This window comes from Melitaea cinxia, chromosome 27, assembly GCF_905220565.1.
Source record: "Melitaea cinxia chromosome 27, ilMelCinx1.1, whole genome shotgun sequence".
Taxonomy (NCBI): Eukaryota; Metazoa; Arthropoda; class Insecta; order Lepidoptera; family Nymphalidae; genus Melitaea; species Melitaea cinxia.
The window spans coordinates 5,052,742-5,072,181 of record NC_059420.1 but is presented as its reverse complement, the minus strand read 5'-3'; the positions used below and the strand labels follow the sequence as shown (position 1 = coordinate 5,072,181).

The window sequence follows — 19,440 nt, the reverse complement described above, 5'->3', positions numbered from 1 at the left end:
AAAAAAAGCTAGATATGGCATAAAATTTTACATATTAACGACAGCGGATGGTTATGTTCTAAATATTAAAATGTATAGTGGAGGAGAAGTCGTTGAAGGCAATGAAAGAAAAACTGATAGGTTGGTTCTTCGTTTAATGCGTCCATACCTACTTAAAGGGCATAATCTATACATGGACAATTATTATAATTCAGTGACCCTGTCTCAAAAATTACTTTATTTAAAAACACATACGAACGGCACATTGCGAAAGACAAGAAAAGATAACCCTAAATTCGTTGTACAAAAGAAACTAAAAAAAGGACAGCATGTGTGGGCAAGGAAGGGCAAAGTCTACGTAAGTGCGTGGAAAGCCAAGCGAGAAGTGTATATGGTGACTACTATGGACCATCCAGCGCTTATTGAAGTTACAAACCGATTCGGCAAAAAGAAAATGAAACCTAAAGAAGTTGATAAATATAACAAATATATGTCTGGAGTGGATCGATCAGATCAGATGATCAATTACTATTCGTCACCAAGGAAAACGATAAGATGGTATAAAAAGGTTTTATTTCATATAGTAGACACTGCAGTTTGGAATTCTTATTACATTTATAAGAAGTATGTGAAAAAAGACAACAAATATGAGTATATAACATATAGAGATGAGTTGATAAAGAAATTGATTGGCCTGAAAGAAGAAAAAGGGAAAGATTTGATTCGAAACAGTAATAAAAATGATAGCAGGCGGCATGCACTTCAACTCACGTCAGAGCCTGAACAACACAATACACAGAAAGAATCGTCTCAGCCAGCAAACCATGGACACTGGCCGACTCGCATGACTCCTTCCACAAATTCAAAGAAGAAATACGCATTTTTATCGTGTAAACAATGTTCGAAGAATAAAGTGCGACGTGATACAAGCTACTTTTGTAAGGGGTGTTACAAGTCTCCAGCGCTTTGTCCATCATGTTTTGAAGATTGGCATAAGAATATGTAATTTTAATTGATAAGAGAGATTTTTTGAATTTATAATTACTGAGATCCTATATTTTCTAATCTTTTTTAAATTTATAACTACTATTTTTTTTTCTAAATTAAAGTGAAACCATGTTCCTACGATGTTCATAAAAAATTTAGTCATTTTATTACTTTTAAGATATTATATAGGTGCAATGTGATACTAAATGTTTAACAATATTCTATTAGCTGAATACGCAATGCCATAATTTGATTTAGTTCATAATAAATAACAAGACTGTTGATATTAATTAGAGAGTCAAGACTTATTGTTAACTATATATATTTTTGTAAAAAATGGAAGACAGAGTTTATTTGTTTTAAAAATAAAGAAAGGAGAAGGGTCACGACCTATGGAAAAAAACCCAGCCCCGGCGCGAAAGAAACATATCTCAGGTTTATTGTGATATTGAGTGTAACAATTATCAATATTTATTATATCCGATATTAGTGGCTAACATTGCGATATTGAGTGTAACAATTATCAATATTTGTTATATCCGATATTAGTGGCTAACATTGTGATATTGCTGTGTGATTTATTAAAGAAAAATATTTTATTAAACCATTTTTTTAAAAACATAAAACTGTTTATTATGTTACTTGTCATGTGAAAACAAACAAAAAGGCATGAAGTTATTAAAGTCAACATATAACAATCCTCTCATCTCAGCCATCTAAAATTTTTCTTTTTTCTTTCCTATTATTATGTACAGTACGCGCGCGATATGATTGCATTGGGGGTATGAGGTGGCGCGGGTGGGCGCACCTCATACCCCCAATGCAATCATATCGCGGTGGATTTCACGGTTGGCACGCGCTCACTCCTGAGCACTTGCGCATTACCTCGCTTACTTTCTTGGAGTTGAAATCTGTGCGTTTTGTTTCTGGATTATTGATTGTTTTGTGTTTCTGGATTGCTGATATGGCAGACAATGTTTGTGTTGTCTGTGAGCGTACACTACGTCGTCGTCGCGGACATGTTCTTACTGAACGCTTGTTGGAAACCCGACGAGCTTTTGTGGAAAATATGTTACGCGCCATAGATGGTGAAGTAAGTACCTTTTAATATATATTAAGTTTATTATAAACGTTTACGTCTGCCTTATATTAGTAGAAGTATTAAATGTAGTTTAATTAAGGAGGCACCGAGAGCAAACTAATGCTGCCGGTTTTTTTATTTATTTTATAACCTCAAAAAGGATCGGCATGGTGTAGCATCCATTTAACATTATTTTTAACAGAGATATCACTTTCGTTTTGCACAATCACTAAAAAAAGTGGCATCATTTTCCATGCCATCGTTTTTCATTTATATTACCTAGTTATATAACGTAAAAATGGATAATGGCGTTAAATTGTGACCAGACGGGATGTTCGGGGCTCGCTTCACTCCCGTCGCGGGATATTAACAACAAGCTCAGTAATACATATAATATGTGTATAAATAAGAAGTAATATTGGAAACGATAAGTGATCTGATTCGATTATTTCTAAACTATACAAGATATCGGAAAACTGATCACTGATCCTGAAAGTGCTTCACGAGATTTTCCGGATAGATCCAGTTTATTTCATAAATCATTATTGATAACCATTTGATAGAGCTTGTGAAGCACTTTCAGGATCAGTAATCAGTTTTCCGATATCTTGTATAGTTTAGAAATAATCGAATCAGATCACTTATCGGTTTCACCCTGCATATCTTTTATTGTTTTACGAATAGGTAATGATTGAAAAAGAACTATCAGGACCCTATTTTTCGAAGTAACAAGTTACAATTTTACAAGTAAAATACTGGTAACATCGCTGCAATCGCGGCCTCTGATTGTTTCTTTTAATCGATTTTGGCAGTTTTTACTTGTAGAATTGTAGCTTGTAGCTTGAAAAAATAGGGCCCAGAAGCTCTTTAGTCTATAACTCTGTAAGGATAAAATAAATGTCAAAACGTATTAAATGGCTGTATATATGCAATAAGTACCTGTCATTTATTTGGCAAGGAACATTTTAATGTTTTCTTGTTTACAGGTCCCTTTCGATGGCACGAGGTCGGTTTGCCACGCATGTTGGCACAGGATTGACTCCGACACTAATCAAGCAGCCTTACACGCTCCTGCTGCGCCTGCTGTTGGAGTGGTAAATGTTGAGGGAATAACGCGAGCTGCTAATACGGCTCGGCGATGCATGTTCGACGACTGCCATGATACCCACCTTCGGCAAATACCTAACTCGATAAAGGTGCATCTTCTGAGCTATTATCACTTTTATATACCCAATCTTGCTCGTATTTGCCAACGACACCTGCTGCACACGCCGTTAGAAGATATTCCACAGAATGTGACGAATCGACTAACCGGGTTGAATGCAAATTATATTGCTGACATTATTAATATGTACACTTTAGCTTTGGAACAAAGGTCTTATTTGGATTTTGAAAACCTGAACGAAATATCTGAAGAAGATATACGTTTTTGGACTGGACAAACCAGAGAAACCTTCAATAGATTGCTAGATGAGGTTCCGACCCTCCATCGATCGTCTAATACTCCACGCCAAGACTTAGCTGTCTATTTATGTAAACTCAGAACGGGTGAGCCGAATAACAGAATCGCATCAATATTTAACTTGTCAAGGCGAACTGTTGACAGAAAAATACTTCGAGTTAGACATTGTCTTCTCACAGATTTTGTGCCATCACATCTAGGATTGGACCACATAAGCAGAGAGCAAGTGATACAACACAACCGAGTTTTGCCGAACTATCTGTTTGGAAATGAAGAGTCGCCCAAGGCAATTATGATTTGTGATGGTACCTACATCTTCATCGAAAAAAGCTCCAATTTTTTATTTCAACGCCGCACTTACAGCTTGCACAAATATCGTAACCTGGTGAAGCCCTTTCTGATTGTGTGTGCTGATGGTTACATCCTCGATGTTACGGGTCCCTATCCCGCTAGAACGACAGACGCTGAGATTATGACACAAATATTAGAAAATCACGACGAACCAATAGAAGATGGAGCATTTCACTATTTCTTTGTGGAAGGAGACGTATTTATTTTAGACAAGGGTTTTCGCGATTCAATTCCATTGATGGAAACTTACGGCTATGATGTTTATATGCCCCCCACTAAACTAAGACACGAAAATCAATTGAGGAGAGAACAAGCAAACAAGTCTAGAAAAATAACCATGGTGAGATGGGTTGTGGAGGCAATTAACGGGCGGTTTAAGCGAGATTTCAAGCTGTTTAGAAATCGAGTTTTCAATAAAAATGTACCACATATCTTTGATGACTTCCGAATTGCTGCAGCACTGATCAACTGCTTCCAAGAGCCTTATTTGGACAGTCCATACCTATCGGATTTTATTAACATGATAGATGAAAATATTGAAAGACCCAATTTATTGGCTGAGTATGTGGAAAGGTTCAATATAAACCGGCAAAGAGCGACGTTCCAAAGAATGGCGGCTGACAACCCACAGGTGGCAGATTTCCCGCGGCTGACGATAGAAGACCTCATTCTGTTCGCGATTGGTACATACCACGTTAAGGTAGCGCGTTCCTACTGCAGCGAACATTTGAAAGCAACTGAGGTTTATGAGATGGAGTTATACAGGCACCCGGAGGCGATTATTAACAATCATGTCCTCATTAGGTGCAGGATCAATTCTCGCCACGTCACTACGAAAACTTATTATACTTATGTTTTATACAACCCCGAGATTGAGGGTAGAAATGCTATTAGCGAGTACTACTGTTCTTGCTATCACGGTAAAAGAACATTGGGTAGTTGCGCTCATGTGGTGAGTGTCATTTATTACCTGGGGTGGGCTAGACACCAGGACGACTTTTACCATCCCGCACTGGGTATGGCAACTGTATTATTAGATTTAGAAAACTAAGTTTTAAGTTTTAATATGTAGCTGTCATTTATTACCTATCATTTATTAAAAATTCACGAGCACAGTTCAGAGTTTTTATTGGATAACACTATTGTCTTATAACCTAGAAGTCTTACGTATACGATTAACACTAGAGTCTTGGTAATACAAGAGAGTCTGTAAGAGGCTATTCCGGAAATTGACTTTAACAACTGTTACGAGGATTGGAAAAAACGTTGGCATAAGTGTATTGCGGCCGGGGGGGATTACTTTGAGGGGGACGAAATAGATTTGGCAGAATAAATAAAGAATTTTAAAATTATGAACAAAGTCTTACTATTTTTTGCCCACAGTAGTATTACAATGTTAGCCATCGATATCGAATAAACTGACACTTTATTATTGGTACACTTAATATAACAAAAAATCCGTGATAGTTAACTTTTGCGCCGGGCCTGGGTCACAGATGACCATTCTCCTTTATGATTACAAATGTTATGTTTTTGAGTTCCATATTACGAACTTTTTGTGATTTTAAGATTATAGATATTTGATTTTCTTTATTCTGGTTTCATTTATTTTTTACTAACTTACAGGCTATAATTATTATGAATGTATGTCTACTGCTCAGTCGTTAACTGACGTGCTGCCCTAACAAGAGTGTAATTTTAATTCATATGCGACAGTACGCCTATTTCGTGGTACGTACATAGGCGTACTGTCATTACGAATACCACAACTGTGATCACGGCGTGACAGTACGCCTATTTCGTGGTACGTACATAGGCGTAATGTCATTACGAATACCACAACTGTGATCACGGCGTGACAGTACGCCTATTTCGTGGTACGTACATAGGCGTACTGTCATTACGAATATCATAGATTCGATCACGACGCGACACTACGGCTATATCGTGGCACGTACAAAGACGTACTGCCACCCATGTACATCGAATATGTCGCTATGTGGCACAAAGTCTATATACGTGGTGATAAATTGTATGAAAAATTTTAGTGCGAAATTGGGTATTCTAATCAGTACTCAGTGTCCGTGAAAGTGTTAACAAATAAAAAAAACAATTTAAAACAAAGAAACACTTCTTTTCGACTGTATTCGTGTGCGTCGACGCAGCGATAGACGAATAGCGACTGAGCGGCCTGTCAGGAGACGCGCGCGCGCACCAATGGCGTCGCTCCGGTCTTCACGCATTCCCTTAACCCGCACCTCCGAAGAGACCTAAAATATGACTTCTGCGCATGGTCATCTTTCGTGAATCGTACAGTACTTAAAAATTTCTATTGAGTTTTAATCAATCCATTAAGGCTCCATTATGTATCAAATAATAAATAAAATATGGCCCATGAGGGGGGAATCCGTCAATAATCGCATAAAATCGTAAAAATAATGCAAATCGTACCGGCATCGCCACGTGGTGCCTATGCAACAAAGGCACGAAGACTGAATAAATGGAGAATTTTAAGGCTGGAGTAAAACTAATCTGGACTTCGGCAAGTCTTAGAGGCATGATATATCTAAAGTACCAATTCGCGCGGCGCAGTCTGCAAAGATAAGTGTCCATCCTTTGTTCTTCCTAACCAATTCATCTACCTACCCTTTAGTCAAAATTGCAAACAATTTTCTTTTGGAAGGTTCAAAACTACATATTTACAGTGCTAACATCACTCCGCTTGCGTAGATTATTAAAATTAATTTACAAAAATAGCGTTAATTACATTAAAGATGCTTCAATCTAGTACTTTAACCAACAAGTACCAAGCATATAACTTATTTTCCTCTTAAATCAACAGTCTTATTTCTAATTGTTTAAATATTCTAATTGTTTAAATAAATGGCGGCCCATGTTTAAAACAGTAATTAAATAGTTATAAAGTATAATACATTTTCTTTTTTAAATAAAATTACAAGTTATAAAGTTACATTTCTTTGTTAATTAGTAATAAAACAAGATATTTATGCATAGTTGGGTAAAATTAGCCTTTTGTTCGGCATTAACAATAATTTATTAGATTATTTTAAAATATTTAGATTGTTATTAGATTATTATACATTAAAATATTTGAATTATTTCAGGATAAACAAGTTGTTTACAAGTTAACGGTCTCGATCAGCTGTCCTGCCACTTTCCCAGTGACCTATTAAGGATCGTGAGAATACCTACTTTTTTTTTAATTATATTTTCTCGACTATTTGCTGAAACTTGTGTGCTTAATACATGTCTAAGCCCGATTAAGCACTCATCAAGAAAAATTAACCAATTTAATCACAATGAGAAGTTCAATTAGGGGACAGATTACTAAATTTAAAAATTATTTAATTACAATTAACGCGCAAGAGGAGATTTCAAATATATCCCTTGCGGAGTTAAGTTTAAAGCTAAGTAAATTTGAGAGTTTATCGTTGAAGTTTGATGAACGACAAAGTTAGATTGAGATTCTTAATTCTGAAAATTTATCTACGGAGCTTGATGAGCGTGAGGCCTCTGAAAATAACATAATTTCAAACATAGCAATGGCTAAGTCCATACTTGATAGGCAAAATAATCTCGAGACCGAGCGACGAAACTCAATCGCTGTTGTTTATAATGTTATAAGAATAATGCAATAACGAAATATAATTATTTAATAGGTATAGTTTTTAATTAAAACGCACGTGCATACGTGAAATACGTAAATACCTTTTCTAAGAATAACGTAAGAATAATGTATTAACGTAAAATAATACTATGTTTTAAGAATAAATTATAAATCATGCATGGATGCATGTATGCATGGACATATAACGATCCAGAAGTTGATGGAATGGGAATAAAATTGGAACGAACACACAATAACGCTAATCGTTCAGGTCTACGCTAATTCCCTGATGTGACGGTGGTGTAGATGTGGTCGTCTCCCTAATTCCTCTCTTCTTGGAATTTTCCAGACACGTGGCCGCCATCCTTTTTCGTTTCTATCTTCAATTTCATCCAGCTCAAGGACCAGAAATGTACGAGCGGGGATGCGGGAAATAAGTCTGGAGTCCTTTTGTTTTTAACTATAATATATTTTAAATATTTGTCTTCGATCGGAGCACGCCGTGGCGTTTTATCGCTCTGCGATCTTGAGTCACGGCTCACAGTGATAGCGTCCTGCCGCCTTGGTTGTTCTGGGCGACTGCGGAGAGCGCGCAGCGTCGCCGGCGCAGTTCCCCGCCCCGCATGACGTAGGCCGCACCGCGCAGGGTACTGCGCAGCGCGACGCGTGGAGCGCGCCGTGAGCTGTGACTTATGTGCACAGCTCGGTGCTAACACTATACAAAGGGCTAACCAAACCTAAGGGGTCAAAAATGTTGAATGAATTTGACATTATGTACCTTTTAGTATTTTTTTCGACGAGAGGAGTTTTTGTAGGAAAGTTAAACGTGTTACGCGTAGGACTCCACCCCAGTCCGAGAGTGCTCGAGGACTCAACTTATGGTTAAATTTTCATGAATGTTTATGCTTGAGTTCACGAACAAAGTAGGTAGGTTACTTTTATATTTTCGCAAATTGAAACATGCTAGTCTCAAAGCCTCAGCGACCGACCTTTGTATGTACCGCAGTTCGTTTTCGTCATTAGATCCTGTAATAAGGTCATCTACATAAAAATCTTTTTGTATTACCGTTTTTATGAGCGGATCGTGCTGCTCCTTCTCGAGCTGCGACAGACATCGAGTGCTTAAATAGCTCGCGCTTGCGGTGCCGTAAGTAAGAGTATTTAATCACAAGGTTCTAAGGGGCTCGGACTCATCTCCTCTCCAAATAACGAGTTGCAAGTCACGGTCATCAGTGTTGCCTTGAACCTGGCGGTACATCTTTTCGATGTCGCCAGACAAGATAAACCGGTACTGCCTTGCCCTCACGAGAATGGAGAAGTCCATCTCAAAAAGCCAACGGGTCGTAATCGTTCATGCCGGGTTTCGGAGGCTGCACTTGTGCCCAATGCACTATTAACTTTCAAGTCAGGCACAAAATCAGGAGATTGTCATGACGACATTAATTTTGAAAATTACCAGAAATGGATTCGAACTCAATTGGTGCCCAATCTCCCACCGAACTCCGTTGTTGTGATAGACAACGCCCCATACCACAATAAAGAATATAATATGGCTCCAACGTCTAATTCCAGAAAATCCGACATGCAAGCGTGGCTTACCAAAAATGGAATCAGCCTTGATTCCGATGTGTTGAAACCTCAAATGTACGACATAATAAAAAATAACAAGGGTCGTTTAAAGAAATACTCAGTTGACAAAATTTTGTTGGAAAATGGTCACGATGTTCTCCGTCTCCCACCGTACCATCCGGATTTAAATCCGAAAGAAATAGCTTGGGCCTCTATAAAGGGTTACGTGAGTAGTCAAAACGTAAAGTGGAATATAAGCTGCGTTATAGATTTGATTAAAGAAAAAGTTAATCTGATGGGACCAGAGGAATGGAAAAAAACTATGTGACAAAGTAAAATCTATAGAAGAAAATTATATCGAGGGGTGAAAGGCAAAAAGGTTCAAGCGACATTTTGGGTGATATTGAGATATATATGTATTCAGTATCAGCGCATTTTTCTGCGTCGATTGAGCCAAGTAGCGTCTAAATCAGAGCACTTTTTTGGCGCTTGAGACAAAGCTATTTTAGGATTCAATTCTAAGGGCCAGTATATTATACGACATTAATTTATATATTTTTTTCGATGACGGACTTAAACCTGACATCATTATACCCACCCTTGATATAAGCTATTTTTACTAACCCAAATTTACATTCCAATGTTGGTTCAAAGATTTAGCCTTCCACTGATTATACCGTGTGATGGCGCTTAAAACATTTTGCCTGCCATTACTCACACGGTGTGATGTCGCTTCAAACATTTTACCTGCATCCAAATTCTATGAGGAATGTCAGTTAAACTATTTAGCTTGCAACTGATTTCCACCCAGAGTGACGCTTCAAACAATTTTTCCTTTTCTTTATATATCTGCAGACGTCGTTTAAAACATTTTTAATCTACCAAAATCTTCAAAGACTGTCGCTTATGATAAACAGTTAATTAAAAGCTGAGATTTAAAAAGTTTTTCCCATTTTTAAAAGAGACATGATTGTAATTTAAGCCGACTTATTTTAATATGGCGCGTTTTATTAATGTCACATAAGACACAGTTTATATCGTCGATCGTGAGTTGACTGATGCGACCGGACCATTACGCGATGGCGGTTCAGCCGTCAGACAGTCGCGAGCGTGGGCGAGTTCGGACGTGCGCAGTCGCAGATAGCAAGTATTTGTGCTCGGATTTACACCCTGATTGAGTTTGTTTTTATTATTTAATAGTTAATCGTAAGTATTTATCCCTTATTGTGTCATTGATTATTATAAATGAGATAGTTTGTGTGTAATTGAGTAACTACGTTACTTTTTTTATGAAAAATCTACTATTGCGATAAACTTCTGCTTAAAAACCTAATTACCTATTATTAACATTGCGTTATTTTAAGTGCATGGTATTAAATATTGTGTTGACTTAGTTTATTTATTGGTTTTAGATCATTATGACTTCTGAGAGACAGAGATTTTACAAGAACAAAATTAAAAGGTATTTAGCTGATATACATGAAGCAACGGAAAGCATCACCCTTCTAATAGTCAAAATGGAGATTCGCAGATATTTCTTGATTCAAGAAGCTACAGAATATCAACTGAGGACAAAGAAAATTGTGTAAATAATTTTGACATAGAGGTATGTCATATATCAATTAGGATTTTATGTTACTTTTAGTTATTAATGTATCAACTAGGTACATTTTACCAATAGTGTGTGAGTAGATTGGGTACCTATTGTGTAGTTAAGTAATAAACATTTATGTATTTCTTTCAGAACTAGAGCATCTAACTCTTTACAGTTTTCTTGATTTGTAGATAGATTCACACATGGTTCATTATAATTATAACCCCTGACTGCACAAAGAGCAGTGTTTTAAAGTTGGCCTAATGTCTGTCTCTTTATCTGTGTACTAACTGTGCCACACGGTTTTACTCACGCCACATAATTCATCTCTTCTGGAACACCATGCACTAACAGAATTTTCCTTCTGCTTCGCATCTCAAAAAGTTCCTGTTGCTTAGTTAGAATTGCAACTTGTTTTTGAAGGGATTCCAAAGCAGAGAGTAAAAATATGCGAAAAGCGGAGAACTGAACTGCTATATTTGATGTTGAACTTGAAGCAAGGCCCGAAGCCTGAAGATTTTGTTGAAATTCCGTCATCTTCAAGTTAAAATGCTGAGTGAGAGCTTCAATTGAGTGCTGGATTGACTCCATTTTCTAATTAATATTGAAGAAAAATAAAATTACACAAAGGTTCACAGTTTACTTCAGTTTCTTGTACAAAACTTAATAATGAGCTATTTAACTGAGGTAGGGCACAGCAGGAATTTCCTGCTCAAAATACGGAGCAGCCCGACTGGGGTAGTACCTCGACCTTACAGAAGATCACAGCAAAATAATACTGTTTTCAAGCAGTATTGTGTTCCTGTTGATGAGTAAGGTGACCAGAGCTCCTGGGGGGATTGGGGATTGGGTCGGCAACGCGCTTGCGATGCTTCTCGTGTTGCAGGTGTCTATAGGCTACGGTAATCGCTTACCATCAGGTGAGCCGTAAGCTTGTTTGCCGACCTAGTGACATATAAAAAAAAAAAAAAAAATGAGATAACTGCTGGTAGGTAGACTAAATTTTAGTGCATTATATTCATTAAAAATGCAACAATATACTTAAATTTAATTAAAACTTGAGGAGCTCTTTAAAATACGTGTTGACAAATTACACCTACCGCCCAAAAAGTTTTAGTGTGTCGATTGTCCTTGTTATTTCCATTCCTAAGAATAATTCAACTTCACCCATATCTTTTGCCTTAAACTCCTGTTTCAAATCTCTTATAGTTTCTAACAAATTATTTTTATCACCGGTAATTATGTAATGTAATCTACATAGAGTACTAGCCAAATGTTTTTCATGCTATTTTTATATAAACAAAAATCATTTCTCGATCTTTCAAACCCTTTTTCCTTTACATAATTATTTAATCTCTTTTTCCCACATTTTCCACCTTGTCTCAGTCCGTATAATCCTCTATTCAGCTTTAAAAAATTTCCATCAGTAACTTCTACTCCTTCCGGTGGTCTCAAGTATATTTCTGATTCTAATATTCCATTTAAGTATGCTGCTGGTACATCTAATTGTCTTATTGGCCAAGAATTTAGTACTGCTTGTGCTAAGGTAAATCTCACTGTTGATGTTCTTGCTACTTACTGGTGTATAGTTATTGTTTCCAAATTCATCATTTTCCTTTATTTGAAATCCTTTTGCAACTAATCTTGCCTTTTTTATCCAATTTTCTTTTGTTTTGAATATCCATTTAGCTTCAATTGCTTGTTTGCCATTTGGCAATTTAGTTTCTATTCACGTATTCATTCCGTTCAATGCATCTAATTCCATGTTAATTGATGATGACCAACCCTTTTCTATTAGCTTCATCATATGTAACTGGGTCATCTTCGCTGTAAAAACAATATGCCTGAAAATTAAGATGGTAATCATTAAGATGGTTCGGAACTTTAATTTGTCTCCCACTTCTAGTAGTTGTCACTGGCTCTACTGTATCTGTTGACTTAGGACATCGTTAGTGCTTAGTGTTTGAACCTAGTGCTTTGTGTTGGACCTAGTGCTAGTGAATAAAGTCTCTAAAAGAGTCAGCAGGTCTTTCTCTCCAAATCCTTCGAACCCTAACACGTAACATTATTGTCATACCCTTTTCCATTAATTTAGAAACTGATATCAAATTATGTGAAATTTCTGATACTATTATTCCATTGATAACTATAATTTTATTCATGTAAATTCCTTCTAATTTCCCTTTTTTGTTAGCAATTAAAAATTGACCATTAGCTATTTTAATCTTCATCGGCTCATCTAACAATTGTCGTATGTATGTCATACATGTACTTCTCATATTTTTCTTGGATAAAATGATGCGTTGCCCCCGAGTTTATTATAAATAAGATGTAATTTGATTTCTTTAAATTCCTTTTCCAAAGTTAATGCAACAAATGTACGTTTATTTTCCTTCTGTAAATTAGATTTTTCTGTGGTGTTCGCTTGACTCGAAAAATTATGGTGCCATCCTCTTACTCTATTCATATAATTATTATTGTAACCTCTTACTTGATGTATGTTGTTATTGTTATATCTGTGACCATGATTTATATAATTATTATTATAGCCTCTTCCTTTATTAATTTGACTATTGTAACCTCTTCCTCTATTATTGTTATTATATCCTCTATTAAAAAAATTATTGTTGGGTACTCTTCCCCTAATTTCACTATTATTATGAACGGTTCCTTGCTTCATATCATCGTTAATAATATTATTATTTAAATCACACTGAAAAGATTTGTGTCCTCTACGTTTACATTTAAAGCAAATAATGCCTGTTCGTAATATACATATTTTCAATTTTCTCCTTGATACTATTTTCTTTTAATTTATTTTCCAAATCGAGTAATCTACACTTTACAAATTCAAAATTTAATTCCCTGTCGAGGGATTCCAGTGTATTTATTATGATATCATACTCCTTAGGTAGTGTTATAAACAGGTGCTCCACCTTATCTAATTCCTCCATCCTTGCACCTCCACCTTACTCACTTCAGCCTATCGCAGTCCACTGCTGGACATAGGCCTCCCCAAGTTCGCGCCACCTTCTAATTCATTAATTATATTTTCAAAGGTAAAATTAAATGATCCTGAAGTTTATTTGAGAATTGATGTTTCAAAGTAATGAGTTTCTTTTTGAGTACCTTGTTAAATATGCTTCTTCTTTCAAATACTCCACTCAATAGTTTTAACATTTCTAATACTACTACTACTGGTTGCTGAATTTACTATTTCCAAAAATTTATCATTTAAGCAGTTTATAATTATCAATCCGCCCTTAGCATCATCCTTTTTAAAAGTGTCTTTTTTTTAAATTATCTTCTTTCTTTCCTTTTAATAGCTACTCAATACCTTTTTCTTCAAATAAAATATTTAATCTAAACTTCCAATTGCTAAACTTAATCCCTTGACAAAGCTGCGGATAAACCTCTATACTCGACATTTTTAATATTAGTTTAATACAATACTTTCGGAATGAATTCAAACATAGAAAAATAACTTTTTGTTTCTCAGGGCCGAAGAGTGCTAGTTCATGGCGTCCATTTTCGATAAATTTTTAATTTCTTCTTTAAACGGTACGAAAACTGAACAGAGGTCCGTGGATGTGAGAATTTATATAATATACCTAGTAGTTCGACATATTTAGGCCCCCACGCAACTCAAAACACATTTCTCTTCTCTTAATATAATTCAAAACCAACACGTGAAACTCAAAAATCCGACATCTTGTTTCTATAAACTTTTAGTACAGAGTAGGATATTCATAGAGTAATAGCATTGACTAAAAAACTAGTTACATAGATTAACAACTACATATTATTATTCTAACAACGGAACGTTTTTACACGACACGACAAGACGCTACGAGGCCATTACGCATTATTGAATCGTCGTTTCGTTTGTATTTGTATAATTTGCGACCTAAGTGATACCAAATTGTTTGTTTTATTTACAAGATAAGTAAAGTAAGTATTATTTCACAAGAAACTTATTATTTTTATTTAAATTTGCGCAGGAATCTTAACATTTAATTTTGTACTTCAGCTCAAAAGAATGCCATTAACCAAAGAGGAGATCATGCTGTTGGTGCCATTAGTGGAGGCTCATCTAATTATTTTTAGTAAAGCCACTAATGCCTGCAACAACCAGCTCAAAGAGGTGACTTTTCTTGTAATCCTGTATATCCCAGAGACTGGACAGTTTAAAAAAATTGCTCGGAAAATTAAAAAAAGGCAAAGCATGAACAGACTGATAAGTCTATATAGACAATCGTGTTCGAATTTATGGGCTTTGGGGGGAGAGGGGCGAGTGTGGGGGTTTTTTACCCTATGGTACCACTGTTATCGTGTGAACCCCAAGGTTACGGAGATATGGTGGTTAAAGTTTTGAGGTTAGATTTATGTTATTTAGAGTTATTACAATACCTTTGAGCTCCGCGTCTGACTCCACCTTAGCTCCGGTGATGCGGGAAGTGCACTAATTCTCCTTTCCGCAACTTTCACACGTTATTTTCAAACAGCAGGCTTACCACGATCTTCCCTAAAAATATCATATTTCCAGAACACTTTGTTATAAGATTACAATAACATTACTCAAATTCGTACCGTAAGCATTTTATAATGTATTAAAACATTATTGTTTTATTCCTGCTTAGAGATGTCAAAGAAAGAACAATATCATAATGATTACATTGCAATGGGCGAAAACGAGATAGTCGCTTTTTAATGTGTTTTGTCCTTTTCGCACGAACATTACGATTTGCGTTTCGTATTACGTATTTATTTCATAAAATATAGAATTTTCTTACTAAATAAAATAAGGTTATTTTAAAATATTATAACATAAAATCAATAACATTTAATTAATTAAACATAAAAAAAAATATGACACTGTCTAATTGAGCGATTAAACAGTAAAGCTGTTAAAAAACTTAAATGTTTTTAAACGGAACGTAAAAATTACTAGAGATGTAGTGTTGTTGCGCGCGATAATAGGAAAGTTCCGAATCTAGTAATAGTGATGAAAGGAAGAGTGCAAGAAACAAATTTGGGCAACAGTTTTAAAACCAATTCCTGTCCGGAAAATAGTAGCAAAACACAGACAAATTGTAATCACAAAATGGCGAGGAAATATGTTCCAATTATATAATTTTATATAGTTAGGTAGCATATACTTATTAACACGTTGGTGGACAGTACAAGTTAAGAATTTCTTCCTAAATGACACTTCTTATTCTCATACATTGCCTATGGGCGTAGTGTCAATGCGGTTGTATGTACAATGTTGTTGAGTGACAGAACGCCTATAGGCGCTTACGTCTATGAGCGTACTGTCATGTTGCATGTCATGAAAACTACGCATAGGGACTACACGCCTATAGCCGTAAAGTTGATTATACAGATAATAGTAATAAAACCAGTATTTTATATATAAATTTGTTTAATAATAATCACAAAATTAATCAGCCTCTTTTATAATTAACAAGTTGCTAATATAATCATCTTTTTATCTTGCCTGTATTGAAATTCAAATAAAACATTAAAACTCTTTTAGCTTTAGATGTACGTTTACCACGAGGTATTATGATAGTAATCACAGCAACATTTCACTAACAATGTTATTTAAGTACTAACTTGAACACAATACTATTCTATAAGGTTAATTTTAATTTAAATTTACTTATGTAATCAGCCTTTTTTAAATTCCGAAATTAAATTATCAAAATATTGTAGTCTGCCAGCATTATATTTTAAGAAGCAATCTAATGACAAAATCTGACCTTAATATTAATAATATTTTCTTGTAAGTTAAAACTTATTTAAATCAACTCGTTACAATATAATTTAATCATCATCAGGATTTAGTAAACTTGCATGATATGGTTCAAAGCAAGATGGGCAAAGAGGAGGTTTATCAGAACAGCCTTTACAACGATAACTCGTTTCCTTTCGTATCTTTTTTTGTGTACAAAATTTGCATTTCAAAAATGCAAATTTTTTTGTAGTTCCAGGTCGTGCAGGCATTTGTTCTGGCCAGTGACCTTGAATTACACTCCCATCATTATCGGGTATATTAGCAGTGCATGTCGTCGTGGGTCGGAATCGCCTGTTATCGTGAATACTGGACGTCTTTATCAAGTCGCTTCCCTTCAAATTTTTGTCCAGCCCAATAAATTCCTGTATCAGTTCTTCTCGGTAGTTTATGTACGAGTACAAGCTTGAATTATTTTTTTTATATTTTCTATAAAGAAAAAAGGCGTTCCACACTACAATGTCCATCATGTAAAATATTACTTTCTTGTACCATCTGATGGTTTTTCGGGGACAAGAATAGTAAGATACCATCTGATCACAACGATCAATGCCAGACATGTTTCTGTTATATGTATCAACTTCGGCAGGCTTTAAACGGGATTTGCCAAATCTGTTTGAAACTTCTATAATCGAGGGATGAACTTTAGTTGTAACCATCAGGACAGGGCGTTTATCTTTCCAATTGGAAACATATACCTTGTTTTTGCGAGCCCATACATGCTCGCCTTTTTTCAATTTTTTTGTCGTAATAAATTTAGGATTATCTTTACGACTCTTACGTAAAGTGCCGGTGCTATGAGTGTTCAAATCAAGCAATTTCTGTGACAACTTTACAGAGTTATAATAGTTGTCCATGAATAAGTGATGACCACGAAGCAAATATGGCCGCATCAACCTTAATACTAGTTTTTCTGTCTTAGATTCATCGCCATCCATATTCTGATTTGTTGTTTCCTTACCAGAGTACATCAATATATTGAGTACATAGCCATCAAACGTAGTAAGTTCATAGAATTTAATTCCGTATCGGGCTTTTTTTGACTTTATATATTGTCGAAAATGTAGCCGACCCCGAAATAGAAGTAGGGACTCATCTAATGACAAATTCTCGCCTGCACTATATATTTTTCTGAAGTTAATAGTCAACATATCTATGAATTTTATAATCTTCTGTTGTCCTTTAGCCTCCAATTCCGATGCATATAGACAGCGTAATAATTGTTCATACCGTCGCCCTGACATAGTGTAGGTAAAGATCGGATGATAATACATTGCTTTGGTTAAAGTAAAAAGGTTCCTTTGTTTAGGACATTTTATATGACCTTTCAGAAGGCTAAGTCCTAGAAATTTCAGCATTTCTTCATAATTGGTTTCACGAAAGACAGCTTTGCGGCTATATCTTGTATGTGGTTTGTTAGTTTGGCACAAAGATTTACCATAATTATTAGTACATATTACCAGATATTCAACGAAATTCCGTGGAAAAACAAGATGAAAAAAGTCCATAACATTTTCTATGTTATCAATGTTTACTTGAATACCAGAAGCAGCGTTATCAAAATTAAAATCAGGTATATCGGTCACCGTGTCAGACCAACCTTCTACTACTGAAGGTATCTCAGCAGATGTCCTGGGAGCATGACTGATTGGGCTAGTAAGCTGATCAGAAATATCTGGTGAATTGGGGCGATCATCTTGATTTATAAGCCGATCGTTTGACGATAAAGGAATGCCAGATGACGTCGCCTCCGAAACATGAAGGTTTTGGGTAACTGAAATATTCTCATTCCGTTGTTCGTCCTCGGAAGGGCAAAATGTTTTTTCACTATCATCCGAATCACTAGACGAAGAAGACTCACCAGATGAGTTACTAGCGTGTTTTTGTGGGCGGCGTCCAGCAGCATCGTCAGAACTCAACGACTCGTCGCCTGAAGGATAGTAGTCCTTGTCGGACCCGTATTCCCCATCATCAGCATATGGATCTTCACTAGATTCCGGAGTTTCAACTTCATTGAACAATTCTAACAACCGTTTTTGTTCCCTTTCGTACGGATCTCCAGGCGCCATCTGCAGATAAATTCATTATTGTTTCAATACCAAAAAACCGCATTCAAAACAAGCAACTACTAATATTAGAAGCACAATTACCTTATACGTAAGTTACATGAATTGAATTTGAATGTTTCGATAAATAAAAACACAAAAATACGTTGATAACTTAGCACTCGAACCGTTATTTGCGCGCGAAAGTATGAGGTGACACTAATCCTCCCGCCGACGCGCACTACGTGACTAAATGTATGAAAACACGACGCCCACGAGCGTACTGTGCGGGGAGAGGGGTACCGGAATTCTGTCAATGTGTGTGTAACTTGACATGTTGTAGAACTATGTACGATGACAGTAGGAAAGCCGCATTACTTTTGCGGTGACATTACAACATGTTCTTCCTTGTAAAAGTATTGAAAATCAAACGCCGTCAGACGTACTGCCGTGACACGAGTAATAACTATGACATCTACAGGCGTTCTGTCGTATCATTATTTACTATCTGAACGTCCGTGGACGTTACTGTCCACCAACGTGTTAAGTATAGGATAAGGAATTTGTAAAATAGCTTAAGATTAAAGATTGTTAATAAATAATAGATTGGTTAATTAAGTTAAAATAATGTTAAGTACAAATAAGTTAAAGAAAAATTGTAAAAATAACTAAGAATACATAATAAAGGTATATAAGTAGCTTTCCACGAGATAATGTAATATATGCTGTAATGGTGACAAAAAAAAAAAATGTAACTCCGATAAATCGTGAAGCTCATAAATTGTAAAAAGCAGACAATAAACCAGTAAAAGTCTTGTTTTATTACCCTGTTTAGAAAGCATATAGTTTGGGAACCCACCCTGAGTATGAAAGATGATGGATGCGAGAAAGAAATTAGTATGAGGCATGAAAGTACGAGAGGCATAATTGATAGAACTGGAATGAAA

The 19,440-nt window shown here is 35.8% G+C and overlaps 1 protein-coding gene across 1 annotated transcript; it reads right to left on the bottom strand.

Annotated features, from left to right (window-relative positions):
• Positions 1–16,480: 16,480 nt before the first annotated feature.
• Positions 16,481–18,517, bottom strand: LOC123666894 (piggyBac transposable element-derived protein 4-like). The gene has a single exon (XM_045600914.1). The coding sequence runs from the start codon at positions 18,515–18,517 to the stop codon at positions 16,481–16,483; it is 2,037 nt and encodes a 678-aa protein (XP_045456870.1).
• Between the last annotated feature and the right edge of the window lie 923 nt (positions 18,518–19,440).

Bases quoted from the DNA above. Each gene is read 5' to 3' on its own strand.
- LOC123666894 (XM_045600914.1), bottom strand. From the start codon at position 18,517: ATGGCGCCTGGAGATCCGTACGAAAGGGAACAAAAACGGTTGTTAGAA.